Source organism: Vulpes lagopus, chromosome X (assembly GCF_018345385.1).
Source record: "Vulpes lagopus strain Blue_001 chromosome X, ASM1834538v1, whole genome shotgun sequence".
In the NCBI taxonomy this organism is placed as follows: domain Eukaryota; kingdom Metazoa; phylum Chordata; class Mammalia; order Carnivora; family Canidae; genus Vulpes; species Vulpes lagopus.
The window spans coordinates 7,144,619-7,160,438 of record NC_054848.1 but is presented as its reverse complement, the minus strand read 5'-3'; the positions used below and the strand labels follow the sequence as shown (position 1 = coordinate 7,160,438).

At 44.3% G+C, this 15,820-nt stretch overlaps 1 protein-coding gene across 5 annotated transcripts in view; it reads left to right on the top strand.

The window, feature by feature from the left end:
* The window catches only part of MID1 (midline 1), a 351,552-nt gene that overhangs the window by 285,190 nt on the left and 50,542 nt on the right, over positions 1-15,820 (top strand). For all 5 annotated transcript variants that reach the window (XM_041740833.1, XM_041740834.1, XM_041740835.1 and 2 more), the window contains exon 4: positions 15,306-15,413. In XM_041740833.1, the coding sequence (XP_041596767.1) occupies positions 15,306-15,413 (108 nt within the window). The remainder of the gene's footprint in view (positions 1-15,305; positions 15,414-15,820) is intronic.

The following is a 15,820-nucleotide window of genomic DNA, read 5'->3' as shown; positions in this document are numbered from 1 at the left end:
TTAAGAGAAAATGGCATATTACAGATATTTGACAGGTTAGCTTTGAGATTCCAATCTGAAATGTGTAATTTCTTTTAGAGCTGTGGTCTTTAAGTTAAAAGTGTAAAATAGTCTGTTTCAAACCAGTGTTGGACTATCCAGGAGAACTTGAGTTTCACTACATTTGTAAGTTTCGTTTATTAGATTTCTAAGAGCTACTTAAGGATGTGAGAAGGTTTACCTTGTTAGGGTTTTAATTTACCCTGTTAGGCATTTAAAGTGCTTATAAAGTAAGTTGAATATGTTACATTTATAAATGCAGTTTAAAATGTTACAGGAATTTGGTGATAAAAATCAGAACAGTGGTTACCCAGGGGGGTGAGAATAGACTGGAAGAGGGGCTCCGGGGGTACTTTCTGGGGTGATGGAGATATTTTTATATCCTGATTAAGCTGTTGGTTATGTTGGCTATCAAGATCCATTGACTTGTCCCTTAAGATTTATGCATTTTCCTGTAGGTAAATTTATTTCAATTAAAAAAAATGTGTACAGGATTTAATCAACTAATTTACATATGGCATTGATTGTTTAATGGAGTTATGTCTGTTCAAGTTGAGTTAGTTATGGGAATCCCTGAGTGGCTCAGCGGTTTAGCACCTGCCTTTGGCCCAGGGCGTGGTCCTGGAGTCCCCGAATCAAGTTCCCCATCAGGCTCCCTCCATGGGGCCTGCTTCTCCCTCTGCCGGTGTCTCTGCCTCTCTCTGCCTCTGTGTGTGTGTGTATGTGTGTGTGTGTGTGTGTGTGTGTGTCTCATGGATAAATAAATACAATCTTTTAAAACAAAGTTGAGGGATCCCTGGGTGGCGCAGCGGTTTGGCGCCTGCCTTTGGCCCAGGGCGCGATCCTGCAGACCGGGATCGAATCCCACATCAGGCTCCCGGTGCATGGAGCCTGCTTCTCCCTCCGCCTGTGTCTCTGCCTCTCTCTCTCTCTCTGTGACTATCATAAATAAATAAAAAATTAAAAAAAAAAATTTAAAAAAAAATAAAAAAAAAATAAAACAAAGTTGAATTAGTTAAACATTGATTCAGGACACCCCCCCCCCAAGAGTGATTATTCTTGGTTTTATGAAATTTCTTGGATTTGTGAATAGAATAATGAGATTCATAACTTGAATCTAGAAGCTTAAGGAAAACTATATAGTGATTTGTTGATACAGATACGGTCTTTGGGCAAATACCCTCACGGTCTTTAGTGCGTGTCTAATTCCAACACCATTTCAGAGGAAAATCTTAGGAGAGCAAGTAAGCATAGATAGCTTCATTCTTATTCTTATTTTTTTTTCTTTTTTGAGAAAGAGAGAGAGAGAGAACAGGTCAGGTAGGAGTGGGCAGAAGAGAGGGAGAGAAAAAGTCTTAAGCAGGCTTCACACCCAGTGCAGAACCCAATGTGGGGCTCGGTCTCATGACCCTGAGATCACGACCTGAGCTGAAATCAAGAATCAGACTCTTAACCAGCTGAGCTGCCCAGGACGCCCCAAGCATGGATAGTTTCAAAGAGAGATGGTGCAGACCAACGAGGTCAAGGATACAAAGGGAGTCAATTAGAAGGAAGTCAGGAAAAGAGCCCCTCCCCAAAGTTAAGTCTCCAAATTTACCTTCCTACCTTAGCTGGGCTCCGTGTGAGGTGGGCCATAGCCAGCTCCCCGCAGTCGGCCTCAGTGTGGCTTTTCACAAGGGTTAGTAAGCCATACCTGGCTTGGGTGTTTCTCTGTCCACTCCCGGATAACCAAATCCGGATACACGCCCACTGTGCCCTACATATCATTGAAACACGTCCTTACCTCCCTACAGAGGTGGTCTTTTTCCCCCTCTCTGCTCTGACACTTTCCTCATCCTCCTCATTCCAGGTTTCCCAGCTCTCTCCTTGCTCACTCTGATCTTCAACAACCGGTCCCACTTCCACATTCCAAAGCAGACCTTCCCCAGGTACTCGCGCACACCAACTGCCTCATTTCCGAAGCCCTCTGGAATCACACCATCCAACTCAAATATAATGGCAGCCATGTATGTAATTGGAGATTTCCAAGTAACCACATTTTTTTAAAGTGGAGACAAAGGGCAGCCCCTGTGGTGCAGCGGTTTAGAGCCACCTGCAGCCTGGGGTGTGATCCTGGAGACCTGGGATCAAGTCCCACATCGGGCTCCCTGCATGGAGCTTGCTTCTCCCTCTGCCTGTGTCTCTGCCTCCCTCTCTCTCTCTCTCTCTCTCTCTCTCTCTCTCTGTGTCTATGAATAAATAAATAAAATCTTAAAAAAATAAAGTGAAGACAAAGGGGTAAAATTAATTTTTTACTAGTACATTTTCTTTGACCTGATCCATTCAAAAGATTATCACTTCAACATGTAGTCAACACAAAAATGATTAATATATGTTTCATATTCACAGCACACCTCAATTCAGACTAGTCACATTTCTTTTTTTAAGATTTTATTTATTTATTCATGAGAGAAAGAGAGACAGAGAGAGGCAGAGACACAGGCAGAGGGAGAAGCAGGCTCCCCGTGGGGGACCCCATGCAGGACTTGATCCTGGTCACACCTTGAGCCAAGGCAGACACTCAACCCCCGAGCCGCCCAGGCGCCCCCAGACTAGCCACACTTCAAAACCCCAAACTGCAAGAGGCCAGTGGCTGCCGTGTCGGACCACACAGCTCTAGAACGTCTATAGCCCATGGCTTAGCGGATGATTATGTACGCAGTCGTCAGCATGTTTGCTAGGTCTTCTCTAATGAAGCCACTGCCTTTGGGGGGCAGCGTCTGTCGCAGGCCATAGCGTGGTGCTTTGCACATCGCGGGCACTCAACAGGCCACAGATGGCTTCGGTGTTACCTCCGTCCTTCTGCCGCCACCCTCCTCCCTGGCAGAAGAGGCCTCACGCCCTCTCACATACGTTCCCCGGTTCCCAAGACCATTGCAGAGATCTCTGGAAAGCAGTAGCGTTAGCCACCTGTGCCTGAAGGGGGGAGGGAAGTGACACCTGCCGCAGGAGCAGGAGCAGGAGCAGGAGCAGCCTGGGAAGGTGCACTCGTCGGCAGCATCAGGCCCGGCTTTAGAGAGTTTGCAAGTTTGCAAGGGGAGCACGCTCGGCTCTGGGGGCGAGACGCTCCTTCCTTCAGCGTGGTCTCCGAAAACAGCAGGGCCAGCGGGGCCGGGGAGATGCCATCCCGAGGGAAGGTGGCTTCTTTGGTATCTGTGACGTCGCCTCGATCTAAACTCCACGAAAGGGGGGCGGCCAGGCCGAGGACGGCCGCTCATGCCCGCAGAAGGACAGCTGGCACGTGCCCACCTGACTCGGGCTCTGGCTGCTTCCACAAAGGGTCGCCTTACTTTTGGCAGAAGAAAGTAATTTTTCCTTTCTGGTTTTCATGAAATGGCCTTAAAGAATTCCTCTTGTTTGTGGTCTCGAAAAAATTAGAACTATGCCCATGAGGCCCGCCTTTAAGGGTTCTAGTAAGCGACGAGAAGGCTTTGTTCTTGGTAATAAAATTAAAGCAAGCAGTGTTTCCATTACCTGGCGGGAGGCCGCCTCCCCGCCACCCCCTGATCCTGACAAATGTAAGCAGAGCATTCTGTTTCCCAGTTAGGAGGTGAGAAGGCAACATCTGGCAGGTTTGTATATAGAAATAGAGTTGCCCTTTCAGATAATGGAAGGAGAGAGAGAGAGAGAGAGAGAGAAAGAGAGAGAGAGAGAGAGGCACTTCTTCATGTAATCCCTAACTTAAGTATTTTAAGATTCAATTTGACTCTAGAAAACTGTACCCATTGAGGCTGAAAACTGGAAAGCCCTTGTTCTAGAAAGACAATGTTAATTTCCCAGTGATCTGGAATGATGGAAAATCTAGGGGTCTTTAGATAAAGAAATATATATATTTGATTCCGACTCACTAGATTCCATGTGTTTTTTTTTTTTTTCCTCCAGGCGACTTGGCCTGCCGTTGCTTAGATGTAGGCCCATTTATCATCAGTCGTAGATGAACGTTTGTAGGTAGATTGTGACCCGAAGTAAAAAAAAAAAGACCAAGGTCAGGATAGAAAGCACGGTCAGGTACACACTCTGTTCAGCCCTGCAGTTCATCAGAAGTCGTCGTGGCTATAGAGCTAGCTGGGCGAGTGTGACACGGGTGCCCTGTGATGTCCTCTAGAGCTCTTTAAGAAACGTCCAGATTGTAGTCCCCTCTGATGTAGGTGCTTGTGTCTGTAATGGGCAGTGCCATGCCCTTAGAGCACTCACCAGCCCTCTGCCCCCTGGCCTGAGAGCCTCCTTCCCTCGGAAGCCCCTAAGACTCTGCCTGGGGTCTCCTCCACCCAGGGTACCCACCCGTTAATTCCGGAGAATTATTGCCCAGCCACCCCCCGGAACAGCCTTCAACCAGCCACTGCTTGGGGATGTTAGGTAAATACCTCACGTTCTCCCTATCAGCTGGCCTGTTCTGCAGAGTCCCAAAGTCACCCACGAGGGCGAATTTCCAGTTGCCCCCCGTGGTCTAGGTGAGCCATACCCTCCTGGCTTCATACCATTTGCACCCCACACTGGTGTTTCCTGGCGATGACTTGTGCCTGCCAGCCCTGTCTCCTGCCCCGCTTCCCGGAGAGAGGACCGCAGGCCTCCTCTGAGATGGAATGATGGCACACATGCCTTTCCCCTCGTGCCCCCAGCTCGCGTGTTCAATTTCCCTAAGCTCCTCCCTTTCACCTTGTTTGAATGAGTGTGAATATTAAACACCGGGCACCAAAGATACTTAAAAATCAGGCTCCTGGCTTCTAAGGTGACGATACCCAGGCAAGGTGTCGTAGATGTTACTTGTGGCTGCATCAGAAAGACAGGACAGAGCTTCGCATTGCCCAGTTGTGCCTGCAGGTCGTGCCACGGCAGGTGAGCGTGTTTCACCCACCGTAGGGCCCACTGAGGAGCGGGCGTCCGATCCTCATTCTCTGTCACTTGGCAGCGGGGCAGACGGCATCTATCCTGGGATCGCTCAAGCCTGAATAGGAGTTCAACTTTGTAATTTTCCAGGACACCGCTATTCAGGAATCAGGGTGCAACAACGAAAAAGAATGCCGCTTAATGAGAAATGACATGTAAGATCGAAAATGAGTAATGGAAGGTCATGGGATGGAAGCTTCCTCTTTCCATTTGAAATGACTTCCCTTCCATGAGATGGATCACCTCTGTCCTCCCCAGCCACCACTGAACCGTCCCCTTCTGTAAATGATTTTTTAGCTTCTGACCACAATGTGATTTTTGCCAAATACATTAGCTGAAAATTACTTAATAGAAAGGAGCACTTTTCAGAAACTGTATGAAAAAGACTTCATGGACACAAGTGTCCATGACAGGTTAATAGATTTTTTTTTCATTCTGTGTACCCAACCCAAACGGAAGGGTGTGGAGCATTTGTTTTATAAAGTGTGTAATTAATAAGAGAAAGGAAGGGAGGAGTTTATTGTTTTTGAATGAATTATGAGCAACACCTTCCATTCTGCTGCTTCTTTTTGGAACCGCTTTGAACAGAGTTACCGTTTAACACAAAAAGAAAAGTCTCTGGCCTTAATGCCAAGAATGTGAGGTTGAAAAGTCAGTCGAGTGTGCTCTGAGCAAGATAGCACGGAAGAGCGGTGGTTATTATTAAAACTGTCACAGGAGCCGCAGGACGTGGGGGCGGGGGGAGTAAAAACCATCCTGCAAGTGTATTTTCATTTTCAAATTGAAATCCTATGAACTCACCAATTGCAACTCTTCATGCCCCGACAGGAGAAGACTGATATTTATCAAACACCTATTACGTGTCAGAGAGTTTACAGATATTTTCAGTGAAAGTGTGCAAGCCAGGAGCCATCCCTACACAGACGTGGCGCATTTTCATACCTGCAGCTCTTTGATTACAATGTCCGTGATCTTTCTTTTCCTCTATGCCTTTAGGAGGCGTAGAGGCCCCCATAGAAGGGGGTGAACGATGACCCTTGGGACCACATCTGACTCCTCACCTGTTTTCCTAAATAAAGGTTTATTGGAACACAGCCACACCCGTTTAATTCCATCTTGTCAGGGGCTGCTCTCTTACTGCAACAGGGGTGTTGAGTCGTTACAACCGAGACCCTGTGGTCCGCGAAGGTATCATAACCACTGTCTAGCCCTCTGCAGCAAAGTCTCCCAATTCCTACTGTGCATCTTGAAAGACTTCCCCTCGTCCCCACCCTCCCTCACCCCATTGCATCAGCAAAGAGCCTTTAGAGAATGCATTTGGGATTTGAAAACAACTTCAAACATTCTGGAGTTGGTTCTCATGTTATAGCTTCCAAAGCCGTTGTTTTGGTGAAAGATGTAGATGGGAAAAATCTTCGATTCATGCTATGAAGTCCCCCAGGTGATCAGCACAGGCTGACGGGGCCCAGCCCTTGTAGCATGGTTGTATGTGGACGTTCCAGATAAAGTCTTTTAACTATAGTGCTAGTTAACATTGGTTGAGTAATTACTTCGTCATGGCTTCTCACCTACTAATTCATTTAGCTCTCACCACAAGCTACCCCAGGGTTTCTCTGCCTTGGCCCTAGTGACTAGATGATTCTTGGTTGTGGTTGGGCTGTTCTGAGCATTGCCGGACTTTTGTTGCATAGCACCCCTGGTCTCCACCCCCTGGCAGCCCCCCCCCACCTTGTGACAACCAAGAATGTCTCCACACCTTGCCAGTGCTCCCTAGGAGAACACCTGGTCTACCGGGCAAGAGGAATGTGAGAAATGGAGAGTTTAAGCAAATGCCTGAGGTCATAGGACTAGGAAGTTGGGAAGATCTGGCATTCGGCCCCAGGAAGACTTCCTCGGGACCCCGAGCTCTGAACCACCGCCTCCTTTAGCCCTGGTCCCCCCCTAACTCATTTCACCTTGTGTGACGATTGCGCTTTCCTGAAAAATTAACAACAGCATCAACGATGTCTTGGACGGACATGTCGTGTGTGCTACTCTTGGGGGGGAAATTCCTTTGTGTGAAGCTTCAGGGTTTTAGGCGTTAGCCGTGGGGCTCTTGCTGGACAGCTTTATTGTATCGTCACAGTTGTGTTTCATTTATGAGGAGACTTTTATTGCCAGCTTACCACAGCGGGCTGCCATTTTTAATGGCATCCCACTTCCCTTATCCAACATTCCAGCTTCATAATCTTAGAAACCTCGAGAAAAGAGGATTTCTCTTGAGGTTCCTGGGGCTATTTTTTGATCCCAAAGCAAACAGATAGCAGAATCCCGTAGAGTCCATCAGCAGCATGTGGAACTGGCCTCCTCTGGGCTGGGCCAAACCATGTTCCCGCACGTCGCCCCACAGTAAAGGCCGGATTCCCTGTAGCTGCTATCCACACCGCCACTACTTTTCTTTCTCACCAAAAGCACTTTATGAAGGGTTTCTGTTTTTTATTTTTCTGAAAAGCCCATCTTGGGCTTTGAAAAGTCTTGTTCAAAAGTGTTCGGCTTTAAATGAACATCTTAAATATTATAAAGGGTTGCCCTGTACTCCGGCTTCTCCCCCAAAGACGGGGACCCTGGAAACTTGGCCACTCTTCCCTCCCTCATATACTCAAGCTAGGTCCACAAATATTTGACTTCGGTGTGAGAGAGTTTCAGGGTGAAGATTACATATAAACATATTAGATGAATTACAGTAATACAGTCTGCTCTTACTCAATTCTCTTTGGCTCAGTTTTATATACAAACTCAAGTGTTAGAGTCGCTTTCATTGTTCCTTCTGGCAGCTCTAACTTCTGCCCCAGTGTCTGGAATGTTCATCACAGCTGCCTTTGGCAATAAAACCCAGAGCACCCTCAGATCCTCATATTTCTCTTCGCACCTGGTCAGCAGTCCACAGCAGGGCACAGCCCACCTGCATACGGGCTTTCCCTGTACCCTTATCTTTCCTGGCCAAATTATCAGCTTATCTGCAGCCCAGTTGTGTTTCCGTTGTTCCAGCCCCTGGGCAGATTGGAATGAGCTCCTCCAATGTTTTTCTTTTGGAGCGGGATGGGATTGTTAGCAATGTTATAGCATATAACAGTATGAGATGATGGTGTTCCTGAGACATAATAATAACATGAACCCCTTTAAAGTTGGATGCAGACTCAGAATTACATACTCTCAGTCGCAGAGAAAAGCGCTGTTGAGTTTAACCAAGAACAACATCAACATACGGTAAAATGAAAAAGGGTTCTGACCTTCCGCAAGGTCACCTTAATTTGAATCACGATACCGCTTTGCTTTTGCCATGAGGACCAATTCTAGGCAAATTTGGAAACTAGACATTTGTCTTTTAAACCCCCCAAACTCATTGGTAATGATTTTTTAAAATAGATTTTATTTATTTATTCATGAGAGACACAGAGAGAGGCAAAGACACAGGCAGAGGGAGAAGCAGGCTCTCCCTCGGGGAGCCCGATGCGGGACTCGATCCCAGGACCCCGGGATCATGACCTGAGCCAAAGGCAGATGCCTCAACCACTGAGCCACCCAGGTACCCTCACTGGTAGTGATTGTAAGGATAGCAAGGCCAGAGGGGTCACAGTTTGATGGCACAATTTCAAGAGTGCACTGATGGTGGGTCCGTGGGGGTAGGGGCAATCTCCTGGGCTGCACAGATCGGGAAACAGGGGCACTGTTCTCCTAGAACTCAAAGGGAACGGTGGCCTCTGGGATTGTGTGACGCCAGCACCCCTCTTTCCTCCACACCCTGAAATAAAATCTCCTTTTTCCGACACATCAGCCTTATCCTCTCCGAAACTTACTCCAGCGTTTGCATCTGTGTACAAATAGAAAATGATCTATCAAGTCGGCATATCCTTCTCACGAGAGGAATTAAAAGGTTCTATTCTCAAAATCTAGAGATGGCTAAAGAGCATTTAAAAATGAGAAAATGAGACTTTCCAAGCTCCAATTTTGCCCGTGAGAAGTCTCCAGATACTCTTTCCCCCATTGATGTCGCCTTCTAAGAGTTCATAAAATATTTCTAAAGATGTTAAGGCCACATGTGCCTGAAATCTAATGATGTTTATACTCTGCACCGAACATCTCATTTTGCAGTTGAATACAAGTCAAATTAAAAGAGCAAGTTTTTAGAAATACTTAGAAACTGTTTACAGACTGCTAAAGAACATTTCGCAGACACATAGGCCAATTTTTAGTGTGGATGTAATTAAATCCTTTTAATGTTTATATGTATATGACAAGAACAAAATAAGAAATTGTCCGCCTCACCCCACCCCTTCTGTGAAACGCCGTAACACTATTTTACCATAAAATTTAACAGGGGGCACTTTTTACTGGGCATTGCTAACCATGTGCTCTGGAAAAAATAGCCAACCCGCTTATGTTATCAGCAACAACGCCGGGGAAGGAGTGTCTGTGACTGGACCTCTAGCAAAGGCAGATAAACTGTGCGCCCAGGAGCAACTTCCCCAGGACTGCAGTGGACTTGAGTGTTAATGCGGCCTAATGGCCTCCATGCTGATGGAGATCTCAGGGCTAGGAGGACAGGACAGGAGTGTTGGCCTCCTAGGCTCCCTCCATTGTTTGACCTTCTAATTTCTCTTTCATTAGGCTATAAAGGATGAAATTAGTCCTAGTCTGTCAGTGAGAGGAAGCAGAACTACCGTAGGAACAGGAGAGAGCAGGGTGCCAACTCTATAAGCCAGTCTTACGTAATTTGCCTTCTCATTCTACCTTTTCTTTCCTTTTTTTATTTTTTTTATTTTTTTTCTTTCTTTCCTTTTTTTAAAAAACAGTTCTATTTATTTATCCATGAGAGACACAGAGAGAGAGGCAGAGACACAGGCAGAGGGAGAAGTAGGCTCCATGCAGGGAGCCTGATGTGGGACTCGATCTTGGGACTCCAGGATCACGCCCTGAACTAAAGACAGATAGGTGCTCAACTACTGAGCCACCCAGGCATCCCTTATTCTAGACCTTTCCTGCTTCCAGAATACTTAGGACCATTATGGACACACTAGATAGTAGGTAAATACATTGATTCTTATTATTTGTGATAGTTATGGTCTATAAATTTGCCAGGAACACTGAATTGGCCAATCCTGAACCATTGCTCTTAGGAGAAATACACACACACTGACGCACACTCCCCTCACCTACATTATATAATCTTAAATCTCGAAAGCAAGTCATCCTGGTAGATTCCGTGGTCTTTGCTTTAGAAAAGAGCAAAGGAGGCTCCAGAGTGTGGGGTGACTTGCCCGAGGCTGATCCACTGACAGGTGCCAGAATTGGGACTCAAAGCCCGTCCAACTGGCCCCAGAGCCAGAGCTTCTTGCACTACACTCCACCACGCCTATTGTCTCCATCCTTGGATAGAGAAGAGCTGAAACAAGAAGGCTGAGCGTGTCCTTGCTCAACCTCAGCTGGGTGCTGGTAGGGGGTGACTCATGTGCTTTTTGCACTCCGGGAATGTCTGAAATGAACACAAAAAGGCCACAAGTATTGATTTGGGGTTTCAGATTAATTTTTACATTGTAGTGAGTACCCATATTGCAAATACGGGATCTGTAACTAATAAAGATAGGCTGTAGAATTTGTGAGGAGGTCCTTGTTAGAAGCAGAGTTGAGAGTGCCTTTTCTATATCTTCTGGCTGGTCCCTTTTCACCCCTTCAGAGACTTGTCAGAGAATTCTTACCTGACCGATAAAATGGACCCTACTCTCAGCCACGTTCAGTCATAGTACCTTGTTTAATTTCCTCTATGCACTTGTCATGATCCAAAATTTTTATGTATTTCTTGACTTGTTCAGGCTGTTCCCCTACGCTTCTATGTAAACTCTGTGATAGCTTCGTCTAGCCTGGACCCCCTGCACGCCCAGCACTTGGAACGCTGTCAGAGAAACTCTGAGAATCCAGTTGCTGTTATCCGAATGAATAAATGAACGGGTAGATGAATGAATCATTAGCTGTATGTAGGTCGTTCATAGTGAAGCCTGCAAGTGTTTTATAAGAGTAGAGTTGAGCTTGCACAACATTGGCTGCGCTGTCTGCAGCCTCAGATAAGGCGTCAGGGCCTAAAACATGGGATAATAACACGTAAAAGAAGAAATAAATTTTGCCAGAATTGAGATTGGGTCTAACTTTAGAAGACTTACTTTGAAGTGTTTTCCAAAAAGATGAAGTTGGTACTAAGAACTAGAAACAATGCTGGCGGGAGGAGGGGGCAGGGATGCGTTTCAGGATGAGAAAGGAAGCTGTAACTCTAGACGTAGAGAGGTGGCATGCTGAGACATGGGCAAGGCCAGAACAGAGATGAGGTCGAAGTACCTGAGTATTTCTTCTCATGAGGGGTCGATGTGGCATTTACACATGAATATAATTGAGATGAGCAGTGAGGACCCTGGAATGGGAAGAGGCCTAATTCTTAGCTCTATTTTGTCCTGCCATGTCAAGCGCCCTGAAGGATAAGTGCCCTAATCAACTGTGGTCCAGAGGTGGGATCCAGTAGTCGCCTACCACCTGCCATCATTCCTAATTATCTCCATCCCACTCCTGTCTTTAGGCTAGGGACAAAGAAGGTGGAAGTAGAGGTCAATGAAAGAAGGTTTAGGGGCTGTTTCTTTCATCCTTAGATTGGCTCTACTCAGAGTGCGTCTATTAGCCCTAGTGATTCTGAATCAAAAGATATGAATCAGAAATTGAAAGCTGAGGTCATAACCAGGAGCTGCCAGCTTCTAAACCAAACCTGGGAACTAGAAACGCCTGAACACACTGCGAGCAACCAATAAACCCTGCCGTATTTGGATTAATGGCCCATAGAAGAAATGAAGTCCAATCAAATCATTAACTTCTTTTAAGTGACATATAAAACAGCAAAACTGTGGAAAACTTCTTTGTAGTGGAAGATTTTCAGAAATATAGGATAGCATTCAACTTATTTTATTGTACCTTTTGGAATATAAGAATGCTAGAGTTACACAAATTTGGAAGCTTCATCAAAGTATAAAAAGAGATTCGACTTTCCTGGTTTCAAAGGAAAGTCAATTCTGTGTTTTTTTGAAAGATCTAAGGAAAATACTTGGCCTAAAATGAACAGATCATGTTTCCAAATTTCTGGGAATTTATATTTTGGGGCCATGGTGGTTGTGGTATCAGCTTTCTCAAAACATATTTGGCTCAACAAAGTAGATTTCTGTCTACTTTTTTTGTAAAACAAATCTATCCATTGTAAATATCAAATGGTCAGATTTTGATTAAATGGAACCCCATGTTATGATGGCAACTGGGACACTTTTCCTACCATAGAGTAACCCAAAACCCAATGATCTTCAGAGTGAAATGGATCCCAAACTAAATCGTAGTCTATTAACAAAACTATTTCTCAGTGCAGACAACACCACCTCAGATTTGTCTATGACTTCACAGTGTTACTTATTTCCTCATATGCTATTTCATGTATTTACCATAATAATCCCACATGGCTGAGACAGCAGATATTACTCACCTCATTTCACAAAATAAGAGAACTTAGAAATGGATATTTTCCTTGAGTTCCCCAACATCATCATCCTGTGAGTGAGTAGAATTAGTACTCCGCACCACATTTCCTGGCACCTATTCTAGAAGTACTAGTGGGGTTAGATCAGGGTTACTCAAAACCGGAATATCATTAAGCACAGGATATGTTAGCAACAACGTCAAAACCTGAAGACTTTGTGACATGGTCAATTGATTTTTGACAAAAGTGCTAAGACACTTCAATGAAGGGAAGAATTGTTTCTTCCATAAATGGTGCTTAGACAACTGGCTATGCATAGGTTTGACACAGTTTGACCCTACTCCGCACCATACACAAAACTTAACTCAAAATGGCTCATAGACCTAAACGTAAGAGATAAAACTTCTAGAGGAACACAGAGGCGTAAATCTTCATGACCTTGGATTAGGTTGCTTAGCTATGATGCCAAAAGCATAAACGACAATAGAAAAGTAGGTAAATTGGACTCTATCAAAATTAAAAACTTTGATGCTTCAAAAGGCATCATCAAGGTGTGCCTGGCTGGCTCGGTCAGAAGAGCATGTGACTCTCGATCTCAAGGTTGTGAGTTCGAGCCCCACTTGGGGTGTAGAGATTACTTAAATAAATAAAACTTAAAAAGAAAAACAAAGGACATCACCAAGAAAATGAAAAGACTTGGGAGATATGCCTCATTTCATACAACAGCCAAAATCGCTGCACTTTCAGAGCTTGCATCTCATTAGACTTACCCTGATTGTATGCTCGAGTACAATTTCGCTCTTAGGGCTCATTCTAAAAGATATTTTTTAAACGTAAGGTGATACTTCCCAGAAATTTCACTTTCCCCATCATAATGTGCCCCTGGTTTCTATATGATTACATCCTTTTCACAGCTCAGTTGTAGTCAGTTATTAAATTCAGTTTGAGGTCAAAGGGAAAGACAAGAAATTTCTTGAGAGTAGTGGCATTTGGAGTAAGTATTTCCACGGATAGCTAAATTTATTTGCGAATCCTCAAGGGGAACTAGAAATGACAACATAAAAGTAACAGTAAGAGAAATCGAGTCCGGTGATGAACTTCCTTGAAATATTAGTCTGAATTCCACGTCTGTACTTGTCCATCAATGCATCTTGTGATTTTTTTTCTTTTGTTCATTAAACATTTAGCGAGCATATCTGTGTGCTAATCTGACATAGGAGCTAATCTTGGAGTTTGCTTCAGATCGCCAATGACCATCGTCTTCTCAATAAGATGTCTTGAGTACTCTCTCTGCTGTGTCTTATGGTGATCAGGAATAAAACTCAAGGAATCTTGGCCTCCGGAAACAGGACATTATTTCTCTGAAGAGTCATCAGTAGATTTCTATCCTGAACTTCTGACCCTACTTCCAGTCTATCTCATTCAGAGAGAATGGAATTACTCCAGTTAAATAAAGTATCCCAAATCAAAAGGGCTTAATGACTAGGCCATGTCCCCTCCCCGAGATATGCTAGAGCAATCAATGATGCTATTGTCATTCTCTGTAACACTGCAACTTCTGTGCTGTGTTAAAATCATAAAGCTCATGCATGCTCTCTCCACTTCCCACAGCTGTGATTTCTGGGCCTCTTGTTTGCGAATAAGCATTTCAAAATTGTCATGAGGTGGAGGAAATAGCATGTGCAGAGTATTTCCCAAGCCCAGTTGCCAAGAATGAGCTAATTGTCACCCTCCCTTGCATATAATGAGTCTTAAAAACTTCAAATACAAGCCATTCTCTAATGATCTACCTTTTCTAGAGAATGGCATGTGTTCATTGTAGAACCTTGGTCTTTCAGAAGTATACCAGAAGTAAAATTTAAAATCATGTCATAAGATTAATAAAATAGTCAACCATCCTTTTTCTTTTTTGATGTTTCCATAGTGATGAAATACAAAGTCAATGTCTATATTTAAAAGAAAAGTAGGGACGCCTGGGTGGCTCAGCGGTTGAGCGGCTGCCTTTGGCTCAGGGTGTGGTCCCAGGGTCCTGGGATCGAATCCCACCTGCGGCTCCCCTCGAGGAGCCTGCTGCTCCCTCTGCCTATGTCTCTGCCTCTTTCTCTGTGCCTCTCATGAATAAATAAATAAAACCTTAAAAAAAGTAAATATGATCTAATCTTGCTACCTTGCTTTTGGAAAATTTGTTCAATGGACATTGATAGTAATCTACCCTCCATAAAGGAATAATACTGTGTTCTTAACTTACTTTTTATGTTTAAAAGGCCAAAATTACACTTTCTTTCAAGGAATAAAAGCAGGAATTACAAATATATTTCATGTGTTGATCTCCAACTAATTGGTAATAGCTACATATATGTGGGATTAAGGAAGATGCTGAGGCCAAGTATGGCTTAGTAGAAAAGACTGCTACCATTGGATAATAGTGTTCTCCAAGGATGCAAGATACGGAATGGACACTAAGTCCTATATTTTCCATCTCTATATAATTGGAAGAAAAGTTAACGTTTAAAATATCTTTTTAGGGACCCCTGGATGGCTCAGCGGTTGAGCGTCTGCCTTCAGCCCAGGACATGATCCTGGAGTCCTGGGACCGAGTCCCACATTGGGCTCCCTGCATGGGAGCCTGCTTCTCCCTCTGCCTATGTCTCTGCCTCTCTCTCTGTGGGTGTCTCATGAATAAATAAAATCTTTAAAAAATATATCTTTTTAGTGATCACCAGAAACACAGTAGTCTACATTAAAGAGCGTGTAACTGAAAACAAAGGCCAAATAAATGCTTACTATTCTATCTATCCTGTAGGTCAATGCATCACGTCAAGAAGCCAAATTGATGGAGGAGTGTGATCTTCTCATTGAGATCATTCAGCAAAGACGACAGATTATTGGAACCAAGATCAAAGAAGGGAAGGTATGATTTCTAGGGCAGAAGATTTCATATTCTCTACCTGGAGAAAACATATTCCCATGCACATCAATAGCTTAGGAAATATTGAATACCCCCCTTTTCTATATTTTCTGTAATCTCCTTTTAAGTCTCTAAGGTGGAGCTCAAAGGCCCCTGGTTGGCCATTTTTTTTGTCCAACCCTTTCTTTGTATTATCATGGTGTCCTATGCACACCTATAATACAGGGATTATGTTACGTTACCTCTGCTCCATTACTGAACTTCTGGGGGCAGCATGAAGCTCTGGTCTATTATAGCTGTTGTTTTCATCTTTCTTCTCTAGGTAGGTTCCACAGAGGAGGAGTTCATTTCATATTTACTGCTATATTTTAGCAGTTAACACAGTATTAAATAAATGTGTCAGAGAGCCT